General features: G+C 36.1%; 3 protein-coding genes across 4 annotated transcripts; 2 read left to right on the forward strand and 1 right to left on the reverse strand.

Annotated features, from left to right (window-relative positions):
• The first annotated feature begins 4,790 nt into the window (after nt 1–4,790).
• Nucleotides 4,791–5,841, forward strand: LOC113229380 (ATP synthase subunit s, mitochondrial). Its single transcript, XM_026462940.1, has 4 exons — nt 4,791–4,823; nt 4,900–5,191; nt 5,266–5,529; nt 5,688–5,841. The coding sequence occupies exons 1-4, from the start codon at nt 4,806–4,808 to the stop codon at nt 5,708–5,710; spliced, it is 597 nt and encodes a 198-aa protein (XP_026318725.1). The 5' UTR covers nt 4,791–4,805; the 3' UTR covers nt 5,711–5,841.
• Nucleotides 5,842–5,917: 76 nt separating this feature from the next.
• Nucleotides 5,918–8,672, reverse strand: LOC113229377 (dihydroorotate dehydrogenase (quinone), mitochondrial). Of its 2 annotated transcripts, none has more exons than XM_026462938.1 (5): nt 8,032–8,672; nt 7,745–7,954; nt 7,278–7,672; nt 6,587–6,924; nt 5,918–6,193 (listed from the first exon to the last, which is right to left on the reverse strand). In XM_026462938.1, exons 2-5 carry the CDS (start codon nt 7,946–7,948, stop codon nt 5,982–5,984), a joined length of 1,149 nt encoding a protein of 382 aa, XP_026318723.1. In that variant the 5' UTR covers nt 7,949–7,954; nt 8,032–8,672; the 3' UTR covers nt 5,918–5,981. The 2 variants fall into 2 exon arrangements, with proteins under 2 accessions (XP_026318723.1, XP_026318722.1); XM_026462937.1 differs by having other exon boundaries at nt 8,280–8,332.
• A 1,604-nt stretch (nt 8,673–10,276) lies between these two features.
• On the forward strand, nt 10,277–24,934 carry LOC113229462 (Hermansky-Pudlak syndrome 1 protein homolog). Its single transcript, XM_026463057.1, has 11 exons — nt 10,277–10,396; nt 10,882–11,025; nt 13,002–13,114; nt 14,813–15,034; nt 15,825–15,952; nt 16,639–16,774; nt 18,372–18,495; nt 18,788–19,068; nt 20,180–20,327; nt 22,188–22,387; nt 23,097–24,934. The coding sequence occupies exons 1-11, from the start codon at nt 10,301–10,303 to the stop codon at nt 23,278–23,280; spliced, it is 1,776 nt and encodes a 591-aa protein (XP_026318842.1). The 5' UTR covers nt 10,277–10,300; the 3' UTR covers nt 23,281–24,934.
• The last annotated feature ends 163 nt before the right edge of the window (nt 24,935–25,097 follow it).

The following is a 25,097-nucleotide window of genomic DNA, read 5'->3' on the forward strand; positions in this document are numbered from 1 at the left end:
CAATGATGACAATGATGACAATGATGACAATGATGACAATGATGACAATGATGACAATGATGACAATGATGACAATGATGATAATGATAATAATGATCGTCATCGTCATCGTCATCATCATCAACATTATCATCCGAAAATACATTTGCCCGAAATAACATTTACTCGAATTTTCATAATCGCAAATTATTTTTTTTACGAATATGTTTCCAGAACTGGATTTCATGAATCACCATGCATTTGATATATACGACTTGAAGTGTAATTAAACAGCTCAGTGGAGCTTCGCTCGGCTTTAAACTGCTTTTGTCGATGAAGCACCATGCAAGACGACTATTTATAGCTGTTATGCAGAATTAAAACGCGGCCGTGTGAATCTCAGTGACGAATTTTGTGATGGTAGCCCGTCCACTGTTGTGAACAACAAAAACATCAATGTTGTGCGCCGTATGATCAAAACAGACAGGCATATGACATACCTCGCCGGTACTCCGCCGTGGGACCTTGAAGCCGAGCTCCTGGCAGAGGTCCACGCCTACCGGCGGGGAATGAGGTACCGTGGCGAGCGCCCCGCTCCCCAAGAGGTCGAGCGGAAGCGTCGCCTCGCGGTGCAGCGCATGCGGGACCGGTAGAAAGAGGGCTTGGCGGATCCCCCCTATGGAGCTCGTACCATAGGAGCGATCCTTGAGCGCATTTTTAACAACAGGTTAATTAATTGTCTGGAAACTGGCCACCTTTTATCAGACAACCAGTACGGGTTTCGAAGTCGTAAATCCACTTCTGACGCAGTCCATAATTTGGTTAATCACGTGGTTGTCACCTTGGATAAACAGTATCGGTGCTTGTCATATTTTTGGATCTAGCTCAGGCCTTTGATACGGTTTCGATACCCGCACTTCTACATAAACTCCAGTCTTTGGGTTCTGAGGGGACTGCAGTTTAATATTTTTAAAAGCTATCTATCTCTCGGGGAGATTTCAGAATGTTAAAGTTGGTACTCACGCTAGCGATTCGCAACCTATCACTTTCGGGGTCCCTCAGTGAAGTATTATGGGTCCCACTCTCTTCCTGGTGTATACTACTATACATGTCATGTATCAATTGTTTTATATTATATACTATATAACACAAATTATATTTATATTGTTTGTTATTAAGTGCAGCCAACACACTTTGAGAATCAGTAAAGATAATTATATTAACAACTTGGAGAATATTTACATAAAGTAATGCTTGGAAAATAGCATAACACTCCGCTGTGAAGATACTACAATAGTTGTTAATCTTGAAGCGTTTAAATAATTTAACCTGTGGTCATAAAATGCCGAAGTTGCAGTATCTTCAGTCTTTGAACCATCTGTATACATAGTGTATAAAGACTTGTTTTCAAGAAATTGTAGCAGCTCACGTTGGTTGTCAACTTTTTGAATAAGTAGTGTTGCCACGTTGCCCAAGGAAGAAGTAGTTAAACTTTAAGTAAAAAAGTTGCTACATTCCAAGAAATTAATTCTGGGTAAAATTGCCTAAAGTGACTGAACAAAAATATAATTATGGGATTGCGTTTTTAAATACATATTTTTCTTCATTGTACAAATTGTAAATCGAAAAAATAATTATCATCAATATCAATCAATCATTATCATCTTGTGCTATTGAATGTTAAGTTTTATTTTCGTTTTTTTTTTCCAATTTTTTACTTTTCTTACTAAAAGAGCTAAAATATTTAACTATCAAATATTTTATTTTGTACCTAATAATTTCGTAAATCTGAATAAATCTATATAGCTAAAAACTGCCTACAGTGGCAACACTATGAATAACTGTTTATAATGGATTCGCTCTGGGCCTTTTGGAGGGAAAAGTGTCGTTTTTATTTTGACTTTCAATTATTTTATGAAATCTAGTTTAAAGTGGAATAGGATAGTGCTATTGTGTCTTAATCGAAGATTAAAACGCGAAATTATACGAATCTCGAACTAAAATACCCGTATCGGCCCGTTCTAAGGAATCCCGAGTCAATCCAAGCACGCCGCCTCAAATTGCCTATCCTCTTTGTGGTGGCCATATTTACAGAAATATAATTAAACGTTTATGTTTTCGGCTGAAGGGCTTTGTTTCCATGGCCAGCAATAAATTAAAAAAAAACTGTTTATAATGCATTGACTCAGTTCATAAGGAACAATGTTATTAAAATTTAGATTATTATTTATCCACTTAACATTATTTTCAGCTATAACCATTTCCATTTCATAATTTCCATCCTTCATTGTTTAGATTTACCTATAATATACTACCTACCCTATCTTGTTAATCACCGTACCAAAATTCCGTTTGCTTTTATTTTTATTCCGCGATTTCCTTTCCCCGTTTTTAAATTCCTATTGATATCCAAACCCCACATCAAAGTTCCACAACAACAACAACTGCGACGACAATGATATCCGAGTCTCTAGAAGGAAGAAAGTATTGGAAGAATTATCAAAAATTGGCAACTCAATCGAAATTGCATATGGCCAAAGACTGGATGCCATAGTGCCAGGAAATAAGAAAAAAAAGTAACTTCGCGTCGCCTGTCGTATCTAACTTCGCGAATCTACTCGTGCCTAACTTCGCGATAGTGAAGTGACCGTTTTTACACATGCGTATCGTGCATCGCATCCTTAGAGTATACAATCCTAGATTGTATACTCTAAGATCGCATCGCTATTCGCATTACCTGTCGCACGAATATGAGAACGCGGCACAAAGGTCGCGGAACCGACCGAGTGAGCACGAATAGCCGACGTGCAGTATGAATGAAATATTCGACTTATTATTCGAGTTATTATTATACAACTTCTTCGTTCTTGGATGACAAAAATCCGTGGCAGTAACCCATTTAGCTCATGGAGGTAGTCTCGATCTCTGATGTTTGAAAGCAAAACAAAAAATATATTGTAAATGTTGAATGTGTACAAATGTTATTTACAAAGAGCAACCCCTAGAGTTTTTGCTCATTTCATCTGCCTTACGAATTAGCGGTAGAGTTTAACAATGTGACGATTTCAAGTGTAATAATGCTTACCTAAGAAATAAAGATTATTTTGATTTTGATTTTTATTTTTGACTCGGCGGGAACCGAACCAGCTAGCTTCGAGTTCACGAAAAGTAGAGAGCTCGAGTTGACTCGTTGTGGGAGTAACTCGAGTTAAATAACTCGACTCGCCCATTGCTCGCGACTCGAGTGTGCTCCAAAGGTCACCGAACCGACCGAGTGAGAACGAGTAACCGCTGCGCATTGTGCTGTGTGAATGAAGTATTCGGCTTGGTGTGCCCAAATTGATAATTCTTGGACTTTTACACTATCGTGCTGGCTATATACGAATGTTTCGTCGAAACAATCGACGAAACATTCGTGTCGAGTGGTTGAAATGCGTTCTCACATTCGTGCAAGTGGCGATGCGAACAACGAAGCGATACACGACACGCATGTGTAAGCGGTCAGTTCAGTGAGCGGTATTTCAAACACGAGTCAAAAGACAAGAGTTTTTTTTTAAAGGTGTACTTTTTTTTGAGAGAAAAGTATACACTCTACAATCAATGGTAAATACAAACTCTTGGTATTTCATGGTATGCATCCATATCATTCTCGTAAATATTTATACAATGCATTTTCGTCAACTAATTTTAACAAAAGCTAATGCTGTGTAATAATTTTTACAAAAATAATATGATGAAATATATAAAACACCCGAGTGTTTATTTACCACTGGTTGTTAACTTTTCTCTGAAATAAAAGTACCTATACTTTTTTAAAAATCCATGACATGATTACTTACTACATATTTTTGAACACAGCACAAAGTAGGTACTTGTTTTTGGAATATTTAATAAAATATATGTTATATATATCTAATATTATTACATAGGTATATTACATATATTCGAAAATTAACAGACGTTTACATTTCATTGCACGCGACACCTACGTATATACAATGGTATAAAAATACTTACATTATCTTCAGTGTCTATTGTGCGTTCGCAGCCATACACTGATCTCAAGAAATCCATGGCGGTATATGCGAACCATATAGGTTCATATACATCTTCCACACCCATACCCGATATTATGGATTGTTATTTCTTACAAAGATACGCACGAAAATTTGCCATTAACTTCTTCGCTTTCAACTCATTGATCACGCATCGTGAACTTAGTGTTTAATTTTGTGGTTTGGCAAAGTGCCAGGAAATAAGAAAAAAAAGTAACTTCGCGTCGCCACTCGTATCTAACTTCGCGACCCCACTCGTGCCTAACTTCGCGCGATGCGGGTCCCGACACCAGTAGCGACGTGATCGTTTATACATGCGTATCGTGCATCGCATCGCTATTTGCATCGCCTGTCGCACGAATGTGAGAACTCGGCATAATGCTGCATCCTCACATTCGCGGCATAATGCCGCGTTCTCACATTCGTGCGATAGGCGATACGATACACTTCGCGTCGCCACTTGTATCTAACTTCGCGACGCTACTCGTGCCTAACTTCGCGATAGCGAAGTGACCGTTTACACATGCGTGTCGTGCATCGCATCGCCTATCGCACGAATGTGTGAACGCGTTTCAACAACTCAACACATGCGTTAGCATCTATAGTCTGTGCTCAACACGAATGTTTCGAAGATACATTCGTCGAAACAATCGACGATAGTGTAAACGCGATGTTACACATGTCTATAATACTAACAAACCATAACAAACTGACATAATACTTGTGATAATACCTAACTTTTCTTTTACACGACTAATTTTAATTGAAAAAATGCTTAAATTGTGTAAAGTGAGTAAGCTGGTTGACCCGTTTATGTATTGTACTTTTAGAGTACAATAAATAACTATAAATTACCAAGTTACAGGTGTCACCATATACGAGAAAATATTATTCACCTCAAATTCGTCAAACTCGATCCTTCTGGGAGTATGTTAACATGATGTTTAATAAGCCGGACCCTGCACGTATATTGCTGGTAGGCCCAGACCGCGCGTGTGCAGAGTGGGTGTTACGGAATGGCGGAAAAGTTGTGTGGACCGACGGCAAACGTCTTGAAGATTACAACAACTTACCGGCCGAAGACGTCCCTGTACCTAAGTTAAAAGAAATAGATGGATCCGATTCCTCCATTTCACACTACGGATTCGCTCACCTTGGTACGAAAACAAGTTTATTTCACAAACTGTATTTGAGTATTTAACAAATTCTACAATGTTTTAAAATATTGCAGCTGGATGCACCAAACTAGAGAAAATAATTCTTCACAATGGTAACTACATTGATGACAGGGCTTTGAAGGGTTTGTCTTATGGAAAAGACACATTGACCTATGTTCAGGTGACTAAATGCGTAGATGTTCACGATTCAGGCATTAAAGAACTCCAAGCTCTAAGAAAACTTCAGACATTGATTCTCTATGATTTAATAAATGTAGAAAATCTAGAAGCCTGTAAACAATACCTTAAGTCACAGTTACCTAATTGTGATATTCAAGGTAAATAAGCAATTTAGTATATAAACTCATTGATTATGTATATACTTTTAGTGTAAGAATAATTGGGTGCTAAAGTAAATCCTATATAATGAAATAAAACGTTAATTAATTTATTTATTTTTTATCTCTTGAGAATGAAAGTTCATATATTTTTCCAGGTATGGAATCCATTATAGAATAATACAACTATATTTACAAAATATAACTTTCAATAACAGACAAAGAAACAACATGTGAAACTTTAAAAAATAGTTAAATTAGCATGTGTACCTAATAGCAAAATAAGACTTGTGGTGAAAAACTTATAAACCTTGTATTAAACTTGTATTACAGTTTTAAAATCTTAACTTAATTAAATGGTTAAAATTACTTGTGCCATTGTTATATTTATACTATCAGTATTATAAAAATAATAAAAAAGAAACAATATTTTAACAACCAGAATGTCTTAGTTACTTTACTCCTTTGCCCACAGCTTCATTGACACTTTTATATCCATTGCTTTCCAATAGTTCAGCTAATTCTGTTTTTATCTTGGTTACCACTGGGGGACCATGGTAAATAAAGGCAGTATATACTTGCACTGCACTGGCACCAGCTAGAATCTTCTCATATGCATCTTGTCCAGTAAATATGCCTCCTACACCTATGATAGGTATTTTTCCTGAAAATGTTTACTTTTTACATTCAGCACTATCTAGTATTCATAATCAGCATTTATTATTTACAAATAATTTTAGTTGTCTAAGATACAGTTCACAGTCCGTTAATACTAAATGTAAACTACATACAAACCAAAAACAGGTCATCTTCTGGGGAATTCTCAAGCAGTCTTGGGAATTTCCGTAGCTACCTTATCATATTTACTTTGTATGTTACATAATTCATAAGTTACAAAAAAATAATTAAATTAAATAAAAATTCATTCATTCAATTTGCTTCATTCTATTCCGGGATAATGTAAATTGAACCTGACCAGTTAAATATGATAAGCACTAACAATGTTCAATGCATTCACATGTTGATACTAGAAGTAAATGACATCTAAAAAACAAACCTTTTGTCATTTTGTAGATCTTCTTAATCATTTCTGTCGACTTATTTGTCAATGGCTTACCACTAAGACCACCACTCTCTGCAGAAAACTCTTGATTTACAAGTCCAGTTCTATCTATAGTTGTATTAGATATTATTAGACCATCCACTTTGCTTTGTTTTTTTGTTATAACTGATACAATATCTTTCATTTCTTCTTCAGTGAGATCTGGAGAAAGTTTTAGGAGCAATGGAATTTTCTTTTCTGTTTTTGTTGATTCCATAACTTTATTTATTTCTGTCAGTAACTGTTGCAAGTCTTCTTTTTTCTGTAGTGATCTGAGACCTGGAGTATTTGGGCTGAAATATTAAATTAATTTTGTAATATGATGACGCCTGCTGATGATGATGCCTTACTTTCTCAAACTCGTATCTTATAAACAGTGATTATTCAGGAGCTGGCAAAACTTTCTATTTACTTTAAATTTCTTATCAAGGGGTTTAATTTGGATGCATTACTTGAAGAATAGGTAAAAGCCAGTGTGTGAATATGAAGGAAGTGTGATGTGAAATCAGCTTGCAAAATTTGTGTATACAATATATTATTTTCCATTTCAGTAACTTTGTGCTTTAAGACACGAGTTTGAGAATGTAAGGCGACAATATGTTACAAATGATTTCCCATTTTTGATATGTAATGTAGTAAAAATTACCTGCTAATATTAACCACAAAATAATCAGCAACATCAGAAAACTTTTTTATTCCTAAAGTATAGTCTTCAACAGCATTGTCTGATAATTTATTCTTTCCTAAATTAATGCCTAAAAGACCTTTATCAAAAACTGCTTTGTCAATATTTTGTATTTTCTTATACACTTCTTCATGGCCTTCACTGTTAAATCCATATCTGTTAATGACTGCTTTGTCTTCTGGTAATCTAAATACTCGTGGTTTTGGGTTGCCTGATTGAGGAACTGGAGTCACAGAACCAATTTCCACAATAGAGAAGCCCAGGTCCCTGAGTCCTATTACAGCATCACCATGTTTATCAAAACCTGCAGCTACACCTAGCGGATTGCTTAAGTCAAAGTTAAGAAGTTTAGTCTTCTGTAAAAAAATTATAATTAAAAAATCTAGATTTTTAATTTTGTTCTATTGTGAAAAGAAAGAATATCTTACTAAAACTTCAGGATCTTTGTAAGTTTGAGGTGGGAAAAATCCATACTTGATAGCAGAAACACCAATTTTATGAGCCCACTCTGGGTTGATCTTTTGACTTATTGGTTGAAGCACTTGATCATAGTACCCAGTGAAGTCCTTCTTTATGTAAATGAGTTGGTAGACCACAGAACCGCCTAAGGTCACATAGCATAAAGATTTCATTTTTTTCTGCAATCAAAACAAAATGATTGTTAACAAATATTAAATCACAAATTGAAGAAGTTGATACAAAAAAACATGCATACCTACTGTACGTGTACCTCCCACTGGAGTAGGCCTTCACTCGCTACACTCCTGACATACCTCTTCCACTTCCTCCACTCTCATAAGTCTTATCAAACACGTCCGTTTATTCTTGGTATATCTGACCTAGTGTTTTTAAGCACATCCTGAATATGATTAGTTGAGACCTTTATGCCGCCGATGTTATTTTTCTCCACATTTCCCTCCACATTCGCTCTTTCAAGTGTCGTACAGAAAAATATTGACTTACTATTGCCTGTCTCTTTACATTAACGTTCATAGTTATCTATGTTAGCTGGTTCCTTGTACTTTATTTAGTAATCACGTCAAATTAACATTTGAATTTAATGCGTATACATATAAACAAGATTAATCGAATTTAAACCAAGGCCAAGCAACCACTAAACCTCAATATTGTGCTCAACTTCAACTTCAACTTTTGTGTCTATGGCTCCGTCGTTTTGCGCGACGATTTTGCCAATGTCAGGGTTGAGAGACATGTGTAGCGGTAGTGAGACAGATTGCCGGTTATTAAAATACTTCGGCGGTTTTTATTCACAATGACGGTTATATATATATTTTAATGACATTACAAAAATATAATTTGAGAGCTCATGTTATTTTCTTTCTTTTAGAAACGTTGTAGGAAGTTTTATTTAGCGGGAAATAAAAAATAAAATCGTTTAGTAAAACCAATGACGTAATGACGTCAATGAGTAAAATAAAGTTAGGCGTCGTTTTCGTTCAATAACAAACTTTTGACCGGTGTCAGCGTGGAAAATTATCATGGAGGATGGAGAAAGAAATAAAATTATACGAAAGAAAATGGGAGAATACGGGACGAATAAAGAATATTCATTTTTCTTAAAAATTAAGACTGATCAGAAATGAGAATTTTTCTCCGACTCACATTGTTAGGGCAGAAAATTATTAAATGAATGTGGTCGAGCAGAGGCTATTCGGGGCTGGTTACAGATTTATGTTATTAAGTTTTAGAAATTTAGAAATATTGTGCTCAATATCCGCAAAAGAAACACAGACTACATATATACAAAAATACATTTTTTTTGTCTGTCATAGATTCTTTTTTATGCAGTTTTAAATGAGTTTGGCTTTATGAAATATTAGCCTATTCTTCGTTAAAATTTTCTTCATTTTGTTTTGTGTGGATTCGCAATGGACAATTTCTGGCAATACATTGCCGCAATTTAACGCGTTGTGCGATATGACCTTCGGTTAACCAATCATGAGCTAATGTCGCTGCTCCTGATGATGGGTCAACTCTAGGTTACAAAAATTGCGGCAATATATTGCCAGAATTTGTGCATTGTAAATTCCTTTATTTTTTGCATCCTCTAAGATTGTGAATCAACGTCATATACGGAAAAATTAAAGGAAAAATATCTGGAAAAATATTTATTTCTCTGAAAAATAATTTTTTTTTTCAAAATAGAAATTTCTCCGTGACCTATATAGCACATGCTCTAAGTTTTATGTAGTTTAAAGCTTTTTTAAAGTTTAAAGTTTCGTTTTTTTGAAGTTTAAAGCTCAATGAATAAACAAAAAACATAATGATGTAGAAAAAAATAAAAAGTCGTTTCCGTTTGTTTTGATCTTATTAATCTGTGGTTTTGATAGAGATGGAAAATAGGAGGGAGATTCGCTCTGGACCTTTTGGAGGGAAAAGTGACGTTTTTATTTTGACTTTCAATTATTTTGTGAAATCTAGTTTAAAGTGGAATAGGATAGTGCTATTGTGCCTTAATCGAAGATGAAAACGCGAAATTATACGAATCTCGGACTAGAATACCCGTATCGGCCTGTTTTAAGGAATCCCGAGTCAATCCAAGCACGCCGCCTCAAATTGCCTATCCTCTTTGTGGCTGCCATATTTACAGAAACATAATTAAACTTCGTGTTTAGGCTGATGGCTTTGCCAAAGCCTTAATAAATAAAAATAAATAATAATGGAAAATAGGTTTTGATCAATCAAAGTGCTCTTTGGATCACAACACAAAATATAAAGATATCACAAATTAGAAAAGAGTACCTTGTCTTGTACTTGACGTTATTTGTGCATACTGTAACAAATTAGAAAGATATAGTATTGGAGTCTTTGGTTTTAATCAGTTTTTATCACAAATTAGAGAAAGTTAAAGGTTTTGAATAGAAATTATGTTTTAGTTTTGATAATTGATATTTTTGTATGACATAAATAAAAAACTGTATTTTACAATAATAATAATAATCTCGTAGCAATTAAGCTTAAACATGAAGGCTACGTTAATATTTGATAGTGTAAATGATTTAGTGTTCTCCAAATGGGACAGTACTTTCTTAGAACGAATGAAACCTTTTGGGGAACAGGTAAGCTGTGTTTTTAAAATAAATGGTAATTAAAGGCTATTATAATTGGCACCATTTTCCTTGTTAAAAGTATTGCTATAAGTATTGAAACTAAATTTTGTGGAATTGAGAAAACACAATTCGAAATGATGTGATATTTTTAATTATACATAATATTTAATTATCCATTTATAAACGATATATATAATAATATGTATATATTGGTTTCATTCAGTATTTTTTTTTAATATTCAAATCATGTTTTCTCAATTCTTCAATTTATTCTTTGGTTTGGCATGTGAAATATTCTAATTATCAGATACTTAGGAAATGTAGGTTTACTGTTTTACAAACAAAAATTTATAACAAATAATAACTTAAAATATAATATTGTTTGTATCGTAGTAATTATAATTATTATTATAATAATGATTGCTTTTCTCAATAAATAATGTTACTAAAATGTGATTGACTAAGATTTTCGCATAATTATTGTGTTATTCCAGGAACATGAGAACCTTTCAGATAGCCACAGTGTGTCTCAGCTGCTTTCCCCAACCGTTACATCACAGCGTGTTATGGCAGCTCAATTTGGGAACACATACTCTTCTATGCAATGCCAGGACAATACTACTATTGTGTTTGATGAGGTATATTTGCAGTAGCTCATATAATTTACTTATTATTATTATTAGGTAGACTTCATTTGGGGCCTATGTGGCCTCTCATCACTGCAACCATTAACTGATCTATTGTGATCACCACTAATTACAGTTCGCAGCCAAGGCCGTTTTTATGTCCTCTGGTTGAGGCATGTGCCTTCCCAGTATGGAACTTCGAACACTTATCAGGTGAGGACCCAATGCTGCCCATTGGGTCCTCATTGGATGAAACTCTTCAGCATCTCAGATGCAGAGGAGTTTCATCCACCTTGTGCAGAATCTACACTCTCTATTTTCTCTCTGCCCAATATTTGAAATATACTTGTTCTGTGACTTGAAATGTCCTGTGATTTTAAAATTTAATTTATTTGTGTATTAAATGTTGTGACAACAGGCAAATTACAGAGCAAATTATTGTTCCAGCACTAATTTACATATATACATAGATACATAGGTATAGCGTCTGGCACGGTATGCAAGAAGACGTCGTCGGTTCGAATCCGACCGGATCGAGGGAATTTTTTCTGAGTGTTCGATCTTTGTATTAATAATTATAACAAACTAGTGGAGTAATTTCACAAAAAATAATGGAATATCAATTCAATAAAAATTTAATTATATACATAGAAATCAATTTACATATGAATGGCTTTATAGAGTAGCAACATATCTCAATATTTTGTAATTCATCTGGAAAATTCAATAGACCTGGAGTATAACTGGCTTTCAAAGTCCACAAATCTTATTAGCCCAGTTTTGTCACGTAATTATTTCAAATGGACAGTTTTTATGTAACAAAAATTCATTGTGAATACAGTTGATTGATTGAAATAAATGAAACTATAATACACAAGGTGGAAATTTGTAATGCCACTTAGAAGGAAAGTACGTTAAATACTGGAGGTAGAAATTTTTACTTAAGGAAACATTCCTTTATTTTTTGAGTAAAAGTGTAAAAGGTCCATCGGATTACTTGTTAATTAACGAGTTGAAGGCTGAGGTTCAGAATATGGTTTGTAATACAATTCATAACAAAACGCGTATTTAAAATTTACTCAAAATGATTCGATAAAAGATTAAATTTGTGTATCCAAGAAAATGGAGCTCATTTCGAGCAACTAATTAATTAGATTACCATTTTTTTCGTTTCATTAAAATACGTTAAGATTTCGTGGTTTTTTTTTCATATAATTAACCAATTTTGTGAGTGACATTTTATTCTTATAATTAACCCTATCGATCGATGCAATAAAAGTCAGGGTGCATTTTTTTTCAGATTAAAGTGGGTTCGATTCCCGCGTGTTGCTAGAAATTTTCGAAAATCTATGAATGCAGTTTTATTTCTTTTAAAAAATAAGGGAATGTTTCGTTTAAGTAAAATGTTCTATCTCCAGTATTTAGAGTACTTTCCCTCCAGATGGCATTACAAATTTCCACCCGGTATAGTAACCATTTAGGTGTGGGCCTATTTTGGGCCACTATTTTTGAGATGCATGCAAAATACATATTATAATATTATTTATTATTAGTTAAAATATTTTTTAACAAAAAGCTTTTAAACAGATGCTGTTGTTGACTGATTGGTTAATTTTTATTAATGTTACATTTATAAGATTTCATATACATACAGGTGCCACAATTTTCGAGTGGTTATTTTACTTTAGCCCTAATATTCACACACTATGATCATATAATTAAATGCAGAAAACTACTCATCAAATATTACACACATAACTGAAGATTTGTCCAATGTCAGTACTTCCATCGCTTAGAATTTGGTGCATGTATTGAATTTCACATTCTATTGGTCCAATTTATTACATGATAAAGTACTGTGTACCAAAACAAACAGTACCTGTTTGTCCCTCTACTTTCTTTATTTAGGCACCCTTGAAACTAACGGCGCCTAAATAAAGATAAGTAACTCTGACAAGCTTTCAAGCAGTCCTCATTTTCTGTTGCAGTGGCTAGATCATGTATTTATGATCATCAGTGAAGAAGAGGTTGATGATGGGCACAGAGAGTTGCTGGACTGCAAGACGTTTGTGCAACACATCTGTGGTCAAAACATTGGCCTGTAAGTTGCAATTTGAAACTGATGAACACTCACAACTATACACAGAATGTTTATTGATTTAGTTCAATTTTCTTGCGACTTTTCTTTGTTTTCAATTAAACTATTGTAAAACTCCAATAATGTTAAAAACACCTTTAAATTTTAAATATTGAAATTATTACACAATTGTTACTTATCAGATTTTGTTTATCCAAAAAAATTTACTTGCACGGCGCGTGCGATGCGAACGGGGATCTCCGTCCTCGCTCATCGTCATCTCGCTTGGTACCGCCAAGCGCGGGAGACATGGAGGCGGTGGCGTCCAACCAGCGCCGAAAATTTAGCTCGCTTACTCTTTTAATTTTACTTTAATCTTTCCAATTTTCATTCAATCCTTTCCAATCAATCCTTTTAATTAATTTGTTTAGGTACTTAACTAAACACATTAACACATCGACGTCACCAGGCTGCTGAAGGACATCACCAGCTTGATTTTGATTGCCTCTTCCGATCGGAAACCTCGTCTCCTCCGAGTCGAGGCGCATAATTGCGATTCACAACTGGCCGATCGTAAACTTTTAACATTTCAAATCAGAACAACAGTTGATTTAACTCACAAATTAGAAAGATATAGTAGGAATCAGGTTCACCTTCTCGCTTGGTAACCCATCTGATTTCGAGACATGCAATCAACATGCACGTCCCTAAAAGCGAGACTTGCTGGAGTTCACTGTAAATTGCAGGCCTCGGACAATATTATCAGTGAGTTGCGTGCCCAAGTTGCGTTACTGAGTAGTGCGGCTTTGGTAAGTAGGTTACCCGAGGTCTGTAATGTGGACACTAGTCGCGGGGCGCAAAACGCATCTATCGGCAGTTTTGAGTCGGCCCATACGTCGCCGACTACTGTCATCACGTGCGTTTTGCCGCCCCAGCGGAGGCGTCACGCGTAAGCACGTTGACCCCTCACCCACGACCCCTGTTGCCGCTGCTAACCGATCTAGTGCTCCACAACCACAAACCAGGCGGTTACCAACAAAGGGGAAGAAAATGAAAAAGAAACGGATACTCATCTCCGGAGCTGTATGGTCATTACCACCGAGAAGAGTGGACCATATTTTTATTTTTAGTTTCAAAAAGATGGAAAGGAAAAAGAAGTGCACCAGCCATAACCTTATTGGCACCACTCCGACTGGCCTAAATTATTTACTACGTCCAGCGACACCGACGACGTTGTTATACGTCTCACGGCTTCATTACTCCACAAAGTCTGCCGATGTTGTGGAGTACATACGGATGAAAGCCAATGCTACCGTGATGGTCAAGCACAAGCAGGTCCCGCCACAATGTAAATTTTAATTCATTTGTGGTGAGAGTACCAACTCAACATCTATCGACTTTCATGAAGGATGAGTTTTGGCCGAAGGTTGTCATGTACCGACGTTTCCGAGGCCGGCTATAGGACACCCACGTTGCGTCGCACGTCGCAGGCAATACGTGTAAATAATAATTAGTCGATAGTGTTTTTATTGTATTATTATGTATGTTAGAATATAAGGTATGTATTTATGGGTGTTTGTAACCTGAATACATATAAATGAATAAATAAATAAATGTAAACAATCTTGATACATAGTGGCACTGCTTTTGCACATTTACAATATGTATGCCTCAAATAAATCGCAGAGCAAAATTGATGCGATTTTTAAATTCGTTTTACAGTTTACATTCACCAGTCTACCAAGAATGGTTGTCAATTCTCCTAGAAAGTCGAGGAAAAGGTGATTCCATACCTGGAGCCAGTGGCGTTATAGGCGAAAGTGGCGCCACGGCAGCAGCCCTCGGCGCCTTAAAAACGGCTGCTAAAGAGATCAAGTGTTCTCCATACCAACATTATCATTACATGCTTTTTGTAGGGGATAAGCTTTTGGCTTTGTATTCTAGGTAAGTGGTACAGTGGATGGTTTTACCATTTTAACGTATGTAACTTAGCTAGCCAATGCTACTGTGTGGTATTGTAGATCAATAGTACTTTATTCGTCTAAATCCTTTTAAAACATACTTGAGCCCACTCCGCCATTTTCGTTTTGTACGTTGCCATCGGTCGTACAAATGATATAGTCAATTATCTCGCGCAAAACCTCGAAAATCGTAGAAAAATGCCTTATTTTGCTACTTAGGAGTGCAAAAATGATAGTCGTACCTGTAATATTATCTATGGTGGTGTTTCATATCATCGTCAAGTCTTAATTCATTTAATTTTAATAAATTAAAATTTTCTGTTTATCGTAATATTTTTTTGTTACAAGAAACGAAAGCAAACCTTATACCGCTACAATATGGTCGCTTCTTTTTTGGAGAACTAAGTGAACCTCTCGAATTCGTCGTCGTTCAGCTATTGGCCGCTAGATGGCAGCAGATTGATTGAATAATATCAAATAGCAATATAAAATCAAAACGTAACTTGCAATAATATATTTGACATATCGTTGAAAGTTTATAGAACTGAAATAATTAGGTTAAAATTGAATTAATTAGTGTGATGTAAATGAATTGGGTTAAAATATTGTGAACCTTGGAAAAGGTTTCAAACAAGCAGTTTCCTGAAAATAAACTTTAAAGCACTGTTAAAGTTTACGGTGTCTATTCGACACATTTAACACACAGAGCCTGCACATTTAACATCTAAAACATCCCTAAAATGAATTTGATCAATTTCATTGCAAATTCTCAGTCGAGGCAGTGAAGACTTGATGCCCCCAGATTTGATACTGATAAGTATTCAGTGCATAGCAGCTCAAGAATATTGGAAAGACGTTGACAAAATGGAAAACAATAAGGACGGAGCTAATAGGTTACCTTGTAAGTATTTTTTGGATTATTTTTAAGGCATACCAAAACAAAGGATGTAGCTATGAAAATTCATAAGCCTAGAACATTTATTTCTTTGTATATCAAATACTTAGAAATACAATAATCCTTAGAAATATAAAATTTGTATTGTATTGTAATAATTGTAAAGTGAATATTTGATCATTATTACAAGGACTGTTTATAATAGTCAGCATTGAGTTAAGACTGTTTTGCTTATTGTATGCCAACCAAAACAGTCGGGCTAATGGAAACTGATTACTACCGCTAACGAATTAATGCCGCTAACTAATTTAAGGTTGCCTGGAAAAAATTGTTACATAGAAATTTTGACTTATGTTGCTGTTCTATGATGTCACTAATTTTATGTGCAATAAAGAGTATATCATTCATTCATTTCAAATTTAGGAAAAGCTTAACGTCGCGAATGCGTTTTCGGTCACCCAATATATCGGTTCAAGTCTCCTACCTACCTTTCAATTCGAAACTCCGAAACACAGTAATAATACTTTGCGGTAGAAATATTAAACCGATGGTACTTACACAGGCGAGATGGTCACAAAAAACCTACATACCTAAACCGTGTGTAGTCACGAGATTATGCTTATTCCATCTCTACCGATCCCTAAAAATAATAAATTTTATCTCTATATTTCAATTTTCTATTATTTCTCTAGGGCTATCAGAAGAAAACAGTGCGATCATGAATCTGTGCGCAAGCGCAGCGGGCACCCCGTGTACCCCGTACTCTATGCACGTCGCGCAAGTTGCCCCTCGCATCACTTTTGTCGTTTTAGTTGATATGGAACTCAGGTAACATTGTCATAACGGTCAAAATAAACTCACACATTGAAAATGTTTAAACAAGTCGAGAACACGTAAGCAGAGAATCCCTTATTATATATTTTGCCGTGTAAAGATTTTACTTCTTGCCTGTATGTAACATAAAATTTGATACAATAATCTTATGGCGATAATTGCTTGCAATAGTAGTGATTTCTCGCCACGAAGCGTGCGATAAACTCCATTTAAAGGGCCTTGTGTTGAATACAAGCAACCGGTAACTAGAAGCGAATATTCCATACTCGTATAAATTGCGGTTGCGGCAACCGGCGACTGTGTCGATTTCATATCAATGAAAATAGAATATTTACTTCTAGTTGCCGGTTGATTTATATCCAGCACGAGATACGTTTGCGCGGTGCCTTAGACGTCTAAGCCATACTGCCAGATCTTAGATCTTAATTTTTCTTGTATATAATTGAAGTAAGTATATAAATAATACATGACATGACCATACCTTTGCACTAAGGCCGCAAATTCGCACATGCGGAGCGTTCTTTTTTTTAATAACGTAAACACTCGCTAGGAAAACCCTGTATCGCGAGAGCCATGGACCACATATAGACAACTACAAATTACATCCAAACAAATAAATGTAGGCTACACAAATATTTGTTCCGGCTCGGGATTCGAACCCAGGACCTCGGGGTGGCAGACCAGCATGGTAACCGTTCGGCCACGGAGGCAGTTAAAAAGTTCAAGATTCGCATTGATTGTCATGTACAGCGAGCACGCAAATCGCTAGAGCGTGGCGTTTAGTGTATTGACCAATCAGAGTGAAATGAATAATTGTCGATGGCGGCAATAAACAAACATTAATTGGGATTTTTTTATTCTATTTGGTTTTTTTTACCACTGGCAACTACTGGGATGTTTTAAATTCCATTTGTCACCATCTGGTGACAATTGAGATGTTTTTGTCCCGTTTGTCACCACCTGGTAACATATGGTATTTTTTTCCCCATTTGTCGCGATTATATTGAAATAAGCGCGCGCTATTGGCTATCTAAATTAGATCTGATTGAGACAGCCAATAGCGTGCGCTTATTTAAATTTCATCGCGCGTGTCGTGACTATCATGCGTAGCCATGCCACGGGGTCTGGACATACTAAATAAAACACTACTTGTGTATGCTCGTCGTAATGCGAAAACGCTCCAATGCTCAAGCGCTTTATGGAAGACGCCTTAATGGTTTTAAATACGATAAGTGCACCAGCGTGCACGCTTAGTACAATGCCCCGCCCTTCCTCTGAACGGGACGCGCTCTACACAAGCCAGTATATTAAGTGTACAAGACACCTCTACACAAGCCAGTATATTAAGTGGCGCAGGGTGTACGCTTCAAACGACGCTCTGCTTAATGCGAATTTGCGACCTAAGGGTCAAATTAGATGTTACGAGTACACCTTAAAAAAGAGCATGGAAATTTAACAGGGTGCTGTCAACAGCACATCAAGCTATACAACGGGACAAGATCCATCAATATGTAGCTTGATGTGATGTAATTTGCCATCAATAATATCGTCCATGATTTTTATATGATAAATATATTATTCTTTCATATAGAGAAGTGGGAACAGCAGTGCACATGTCAAACCAAATACTGGCAAATCTAAGAAGACTGTTACTACAGAGAAACTTGGAAATGTTACCTAACACACTTGATTCTTTAGAAACGGCACTTAAAAAGGTAAAAAATCCACAATACCAAACGTCTTTAATCGCTATTAATTAAACATCGCTGTGTAGTGTATTCTATCATCCCATATAAGTCCCACAATTGCTCAGGTATCTCTTCTAAGGAGATTATAGTGCGGCATGTGGATTGGAGACTTCATACTTCGAAAAGTTTTATGAACCTTCTTGAAAGCAAATTCTAAAAGATTGCGATGCAGCCCCACTGCTTGGATTTGAAGCTTCTGCAAGCGTTTTTCCAAAAGGATTTCACTTCATCTGTTATTCAATTATATTCATTATTTTAGACTACAGATTCTCTTCGGAAAAATAAAGCAAATGCAAACCTATGCGTTCGCCTTACCACTCGAATGCTGGAACTTCGCAAATCTTGCACTACAACTACTCCATTAACACCAGATACAACTGCGACTGCTATGCATACTGCTCTAGAATCCGTCATAGAACTTTTAAAACCGGATATACCGAGCTTGAAAATGGAACATCCTGTGAACGAACTGAGAAATATACTGGCACCTTATGTGGATTTTCTACGCGTCAAGGCAATGCGATATTTCAGTATGGGATCATATCCTTTTCAATTAATAAAACTTGGTATATTTACGTCTTAATAGCAAAATTCGAGATGCATTCTATACATATTGTTTGGTCTAAGTATTTTCTCATGGAAATGTTAACAGATGTTGGAGACAAAATTAACAAACGCAAAATTTTAATAATAATGCTAATGTCGTCAGGTAGGTTCTGCAGGATACCACTCATACCCAAACAGGACCAACTGCTACGCAACATCTTTCTTAATGCCCACAACCAGAGACAGAAAATAAATTTCCCATGTGTGTCTTCAAGGGTTAGATAAGGCTAGATAAGCTAACTCAGTCTGCTGTTGATCTCATTTTTACTCGAAATTTTTAATTACGATCCTTTTTAGATTTTATTTAAGAAAAGAGCGTGTAGAATTAAGTAAATATGACGATGTACAACAAAAATAGCACTAAATGTATCCCAAAATTTTAGGAAAACATGCTCCTGTGGCTTGTGTTTACTTAATATTTAATCTTAGTTATAGAAACAGATATGTGGTTTCTACAATGTATCGACATTTTTTTTTGCTTGAAACATATTTTCAACCTTTTATTGAATTTAATGCATCTGTTCAGTGATGTTCGGTGTATGACTGACCTAGATAATATTGTTATTTGATGTGCCTTCGACGTGTATTTCGAAAGTAAATGCTTTTCGTCTGCTCTTCCATCTCATTTTGTATTAAGTAATTATGTATAACGCATTTATTTTACGAATTAGTTATTGGTGCATGATTTATTCATTAAAAAAATAGTTCGCGATCTTGGTTTTACATTTTAAAATATATTCATATATCAAATATATTCAACTAATTTTGATAATACTAAAAATTTGACGAAAACTCGTCTGTTTATAATATAAATGCATCCTCGGATCACGCCTAATGATCTTAATCTTCGTAAGGTAGAAAAGGAGCGAGTTCATATCTATATCCTTTTACTCTTCATCTCTACAACTTGCTCAACAATGATCATCTCAAACGTAAAAACTGTTGTATTTAAAAAATTAACTAAACCAAGATCATGACTAGTTTCATGTTTCGCGGCATTTCAATGGAGCAATTATTTCGCTTAATGTGGGTGTTGCGAGTGCACGGGCGAGACGGACAGTGGTTCCCTAACGCTGCACAAGTATGTGGAAGAGTTTCCTGGCCTCATACACTTCGTGTACGTCGATCGAACTACAGGCAGATTCCTCGCACCCGATATGGCCGACTGTGCTGATATGCTGTCTGCTGACACGGTATATATTTTTCGCATTGTAAAGACCGGCGCCCATTGCCGGACGGCTGAAGTATGCCGTCGTAACATCGTGCTCGCGCCTAGCCTCCTTCAAATCAGGCGTAACGTTGCAAGTTTAAAAGTCATGGTAGTCTTGCTGAAGAAAAAGAAAAGAACCTTATTCCAAGGAGATTTTGGGTGAATAACCTTCGGAAGCCTCCCGAAAAATCCCGAAGGCTCGGTATACTTAAGCAACCACTACAATTGAAATTTGAACTATTATGTCATAACTTTAAGATGAACTACTATTCGTCGCTCTAAACATTCCCTGCCATGCCGTCCCGTCAGTGGGCGTCGAGCCTAATGCACTTCTCACAATTATTATTTTTATTGTTTTTCACCTATTATACTTCATACCTTGGTTGGTAGACCATTCTTAAGTAACATGAAATTTTTTGTGAGTCATAATTTAGGAAATGAAACTATTTTTCCGGATTTAACAAACCGACGTTTCGGGCCCATTACAGGTCCCATGGTCACGGTTGACTGAGGTGGTACAGTCTTCAACCAGTTATATCTAAGATTGATGCAAATCACCCTATTTTTTCACTATATTTACAATAGTTATTAATTAAGTACCTTTTTTTTAATTTTACAAAGAAAACATTCCAATTTACGCTACATTAAGTTTTACACATGACATCCTGAGGAGGATTTCTCAGTTCCTGAGACCCGTGAAATGTAACATCCCCTTACAGGATGCAGGAGTTTACAAGCTTGACTGTGAGTGCGGTCTCTCTTATATTGGACAAACAAAGCGAAGTACGAGTATTTGTACTCGCGTCAAAGAACATATAGCTGATGTCAAACACCGTCGCGTAAACAAGTCTGCGAGCATGTCATGGATAAACCTATACATTCAATGAAGTTTGCCAAACCCCAGGTCCTTGCAAAAGAAGTCCGTTATCTACCCAAGATGCTGCGAGAGGCCATTGCATTGAAAAAACATCCTAATTTCAACAGGGAAGATGGTTTTCTCCGTACTACCAGTTTGGGATCCAGTATTTCCTCTAATGAAAAATCCCAAACAGACATAGGACCTGCAGTACTAATTAATATGTTTTAGTTTTTTCTAATTTCTATTATTATTTAATAATAAATTGAACTTAATTAAATTTTTAATTAATACAGTGAATAGCGACATCTCTCGCCAGGACTGGTAGCTGTAAAGGTACTAACTGGGTGATAAATCTGTCATAGATTTCTCATAGATGGCGCTACGACTAAAAAGTCGTTGAAAGACCAAGTACAAAGACACGACGCAAGCACATAGAAAAATTCGTGAGGTCCGTTGGTTCGTTCCGTGGCTTAGTTGGTATAGCGTCTGGCACGGTATGCAAGAAGACGTCGGTTCGAATCCGACCGGATCGAAGGAATTTTTTCTGAGTGTTCGATCTTTGTATTAATAATTATAACAAATTGAACTTAATAAAAATTCATTCAATAAAATAATTTGTAAAATTTAATGTAGCGTAAATTGGAATGTTTACTTTGTAAAATTAAAAATAAGGTAATTAGTTAATAACTATTGTAACTATAGTGAAAAAATAGGGTGGTTTGCATCAATATTAGACATAACTGGTTGAAGACTGTACCACCTCAGTTAACCGTAACCATGGGAACTGTAAAGGGCCCGAAACGTCGGTTTGTTTGAAAAAACAAATATACGCGATTTAAATCCGGAAAAATAGTTCATTTCCTATGTGTAACAATCGCGAAAACCTAAGAACTCGATGAGTCATAATATGCTGTACTGGGAACAAATTATAATTAATAGCCTGACCAGGACATGATTCAAAAATACATGTTAGCTTTATGTCAGATCCGTAGCGTAGTGTCCCGTGGTTTCACGATCGTGCGCGAAGGATACTGCGCAGCGACTTGGCGACGCGGCGCACTGCACGCCTGTGCCGTGCTGTGGTGGGAGAAGCGCTCGCTGCCCGCGGCACCTGCCAAGCCCCCGCACCCCGCTGCCGTCAGGGCGCTACCACCGCCGGGAGACATACTTGGCACGTTTTACCGGTAGGCAAACATTTAGTTATACCCACATTAAACAGTCAGCACCGAAAACGAAACTCTGAAGATCGCTAGACCAGGGCTTTAGAGCCAACGATGATTTGCAAACTTTGGTTTTCCAAAACCTATTTACGACTACCTGTGCACGGTAATACATTTTACACGGAATCTTCATGTTATTAGTTTTTGCTTATGTAACTAATACTCGTTTGTGACATGATATGTGTTGTCTACCACCGAAGCTTCTATTAAAGTAACACAGTAAGGCGCCGCGCAAATCTTTTTGAAAAGGTCTTGTGTTGGATACAAGCAACTGGTAACTAGAAACAAATATTCTATTTTCATACAAATTGCGGTGGCGACTACTGGCGACAGTGTCCGACTGCCGAAACCGGCGACTGTGTCGATTTCATACCAATTGTATGAAAATAGACGGTCTGTGACAACCCTGTCACAGTCTGGTCTGGGGTCAGAACCTGAATTTAGAAGGTTCCTGTGCACGGACAGGTATAGTGCTCTTCTCGTATACCCTAAGGGTCGGTAGGGAGGGGTCACTATAATCAAAACTAATGAAGAAGATATAGGGTTGTATGAAAATAGAACTTTCGCTTCTAAGACACATTTGCGCGGCGCCTAAGAGTATGTTGTTTAAAAGATTAACGAAAATTAGAACAATATGTTGATTTCCGACCTTGAATGAATATTTTCATTGCAGTCAATTACTAGAACTGGCATTCCCCAACGACACTCAAGGTGTAAGTATCAAGGAGCTCATATGCATCCATCTAGGGTTGCTACCAGCACCGACGGCGGTCCAGCAAGCCAGGCGGCTTGCCCATACTGTACACGAACTCGCTGGTGACAACCCTGCCTCTTGGCGAGCTGCTGATCTGCTCTAAACGTTATAATTGACATAGTATATTAGCTCAACACTAATTGCGAAGACAAAATAAAACAGGTAGAAGACATGTTACGTAATAATAATGTGCCAAATAATCACAGTAGTTACTATGAGTACCAGACGTACTAGAGGAATGAATTTAAGTCTGGGGCACGAATTTAGTCAACATTTTGTTTCCCAATTTAGTCTTACGCAATCGCCCACATTTAGCAATGTGCCCTGGGCCACTCATGTCGTCAGTACTGAGCTGTAGCTCAATATAAATACAAGATTAAAGGAAAATAAGCGATTACTGTTAAGAAAAGTTGCGTACAACTCAAAACTGATAATTGTACTATTACTATGTATTGAAGCATGAATATAATTTAATTTGTATGCATTTCATATATCCTTCACTATGATAAAGCTTTGTATGTCTAAAATGGAGCTGAAATGTAATGTTTTACTCAAGTTATAATTAGATGATGTATAGTTGAGTTAATGATTCAATTTTTAACCACACAATTTCTGATTGTGTTCCAGTAATACATTCCAAATATGTTATAATAATACAAAGTATGTACATTGTGAACTTGGGTAATTGGATATTCATTTATTATTAATAATGGTCAGAATAAGATGTTGCAAATTAATAGATAAATGTCCATACATAGGTGCAAGGAGTCGGTAAAACCATCAAATATTAATAATTCATTACTTTTTCGAGTTCCGGATTTCCCGAAATAGTTTTACTGCATAGTAATATACATAAAACTATTCACAGAGAAAGCTGATGTTGGATTTTGAAGTAATTCTAATGGCGCCATGTAAAAAATGTAGTTGATAATTAACCTTTCATCAAAGTAGAAGGTTCTTGTGCAAGGCATAGCTTGTTTTAACCAATGCGGATATTCAACTACCTCCGTGGCCAAACAGTTACCATGGTGGACTGCCACGCAGAGATCCCGGGTTCAATTTCCAGACATGGAGAAATATTTATATTGCCTATATTAATGTCTCTTGTGAGTTTGGGTGTAATTTGTGGTTGTTTATGTGTGTCCATGGTACCCGCGATACAGGTTTTCCCTGCTGCCGGGCTACCATCACCCTCTTTCCCCCAACCTCATCTCAGGTACGACCTCTGGCGCCAGAATTGGACTAGTAAATTGTACCCAGGTTGCCATGACTATGCATATTTTCACTAATATAAATGAGCTATTAATGCTCGTTTTTTGAAATTACAGTTTTCATATTATCAATGGGAGAATATAAAAGTATTTACAACATCCGCATTAGTTAAAACAAACTATTGCTTGCTGTTTATTAAAAAAATGTATACTTTGGTGTACAGTTTGGTTTACTGCATTTTTACATGGCGCCACTAGAATTACTGTAAAATTCAGCTTCAACTTTCTAGTTGAAGTTTTATCCTATGATGCAGTAAAACTATTATTTCCGGACATCCGGAATTCGAAAAAAGAATTAATATTTGGTTGGTTTCAGCAACTCCATATCGCTCCTTGTATATGTAGACATTTATCTACTCATTAGGAACACCCTATTGCGAGTATTATTTATTATATTTAATAAATATATACAGGTGTAACAAAATAACAGTAATATTTTGGTATTCCATGACACTGAACAACTTTAGACGGAATACAATTTGATGCCTTACTTTCTCAAACTTGTATCTTATAAAGAATGATTATTCAGGAGATGGCAAAACTTTCTATTTATTTGAAATTTCTCTTCAAAGGTGTTAATTTGGATGCATTACTTTAAAAATAGGTAAAAGCTAGTGTGTGAATATGAAGGAAATGTGATGTGAAATCA

This window comes from Hyposmocoma kahamanoa, unplaced genomic scaffold (genome assembly GCF_003589595.1).
Source record: "Hyposmocoma kahamanoa isolate Upper Pololo Valley unplaced genomic scaffold, ASM358959v1 62, whole genome shotgun sequence".
Lineage (NCBI taxonomy): Eukaryota > Metazoa > Arthropoda > Insecta > Lepidoptera > Cosmopterigidae > Hyposmocoma > Hyposmocoma kahamanoa.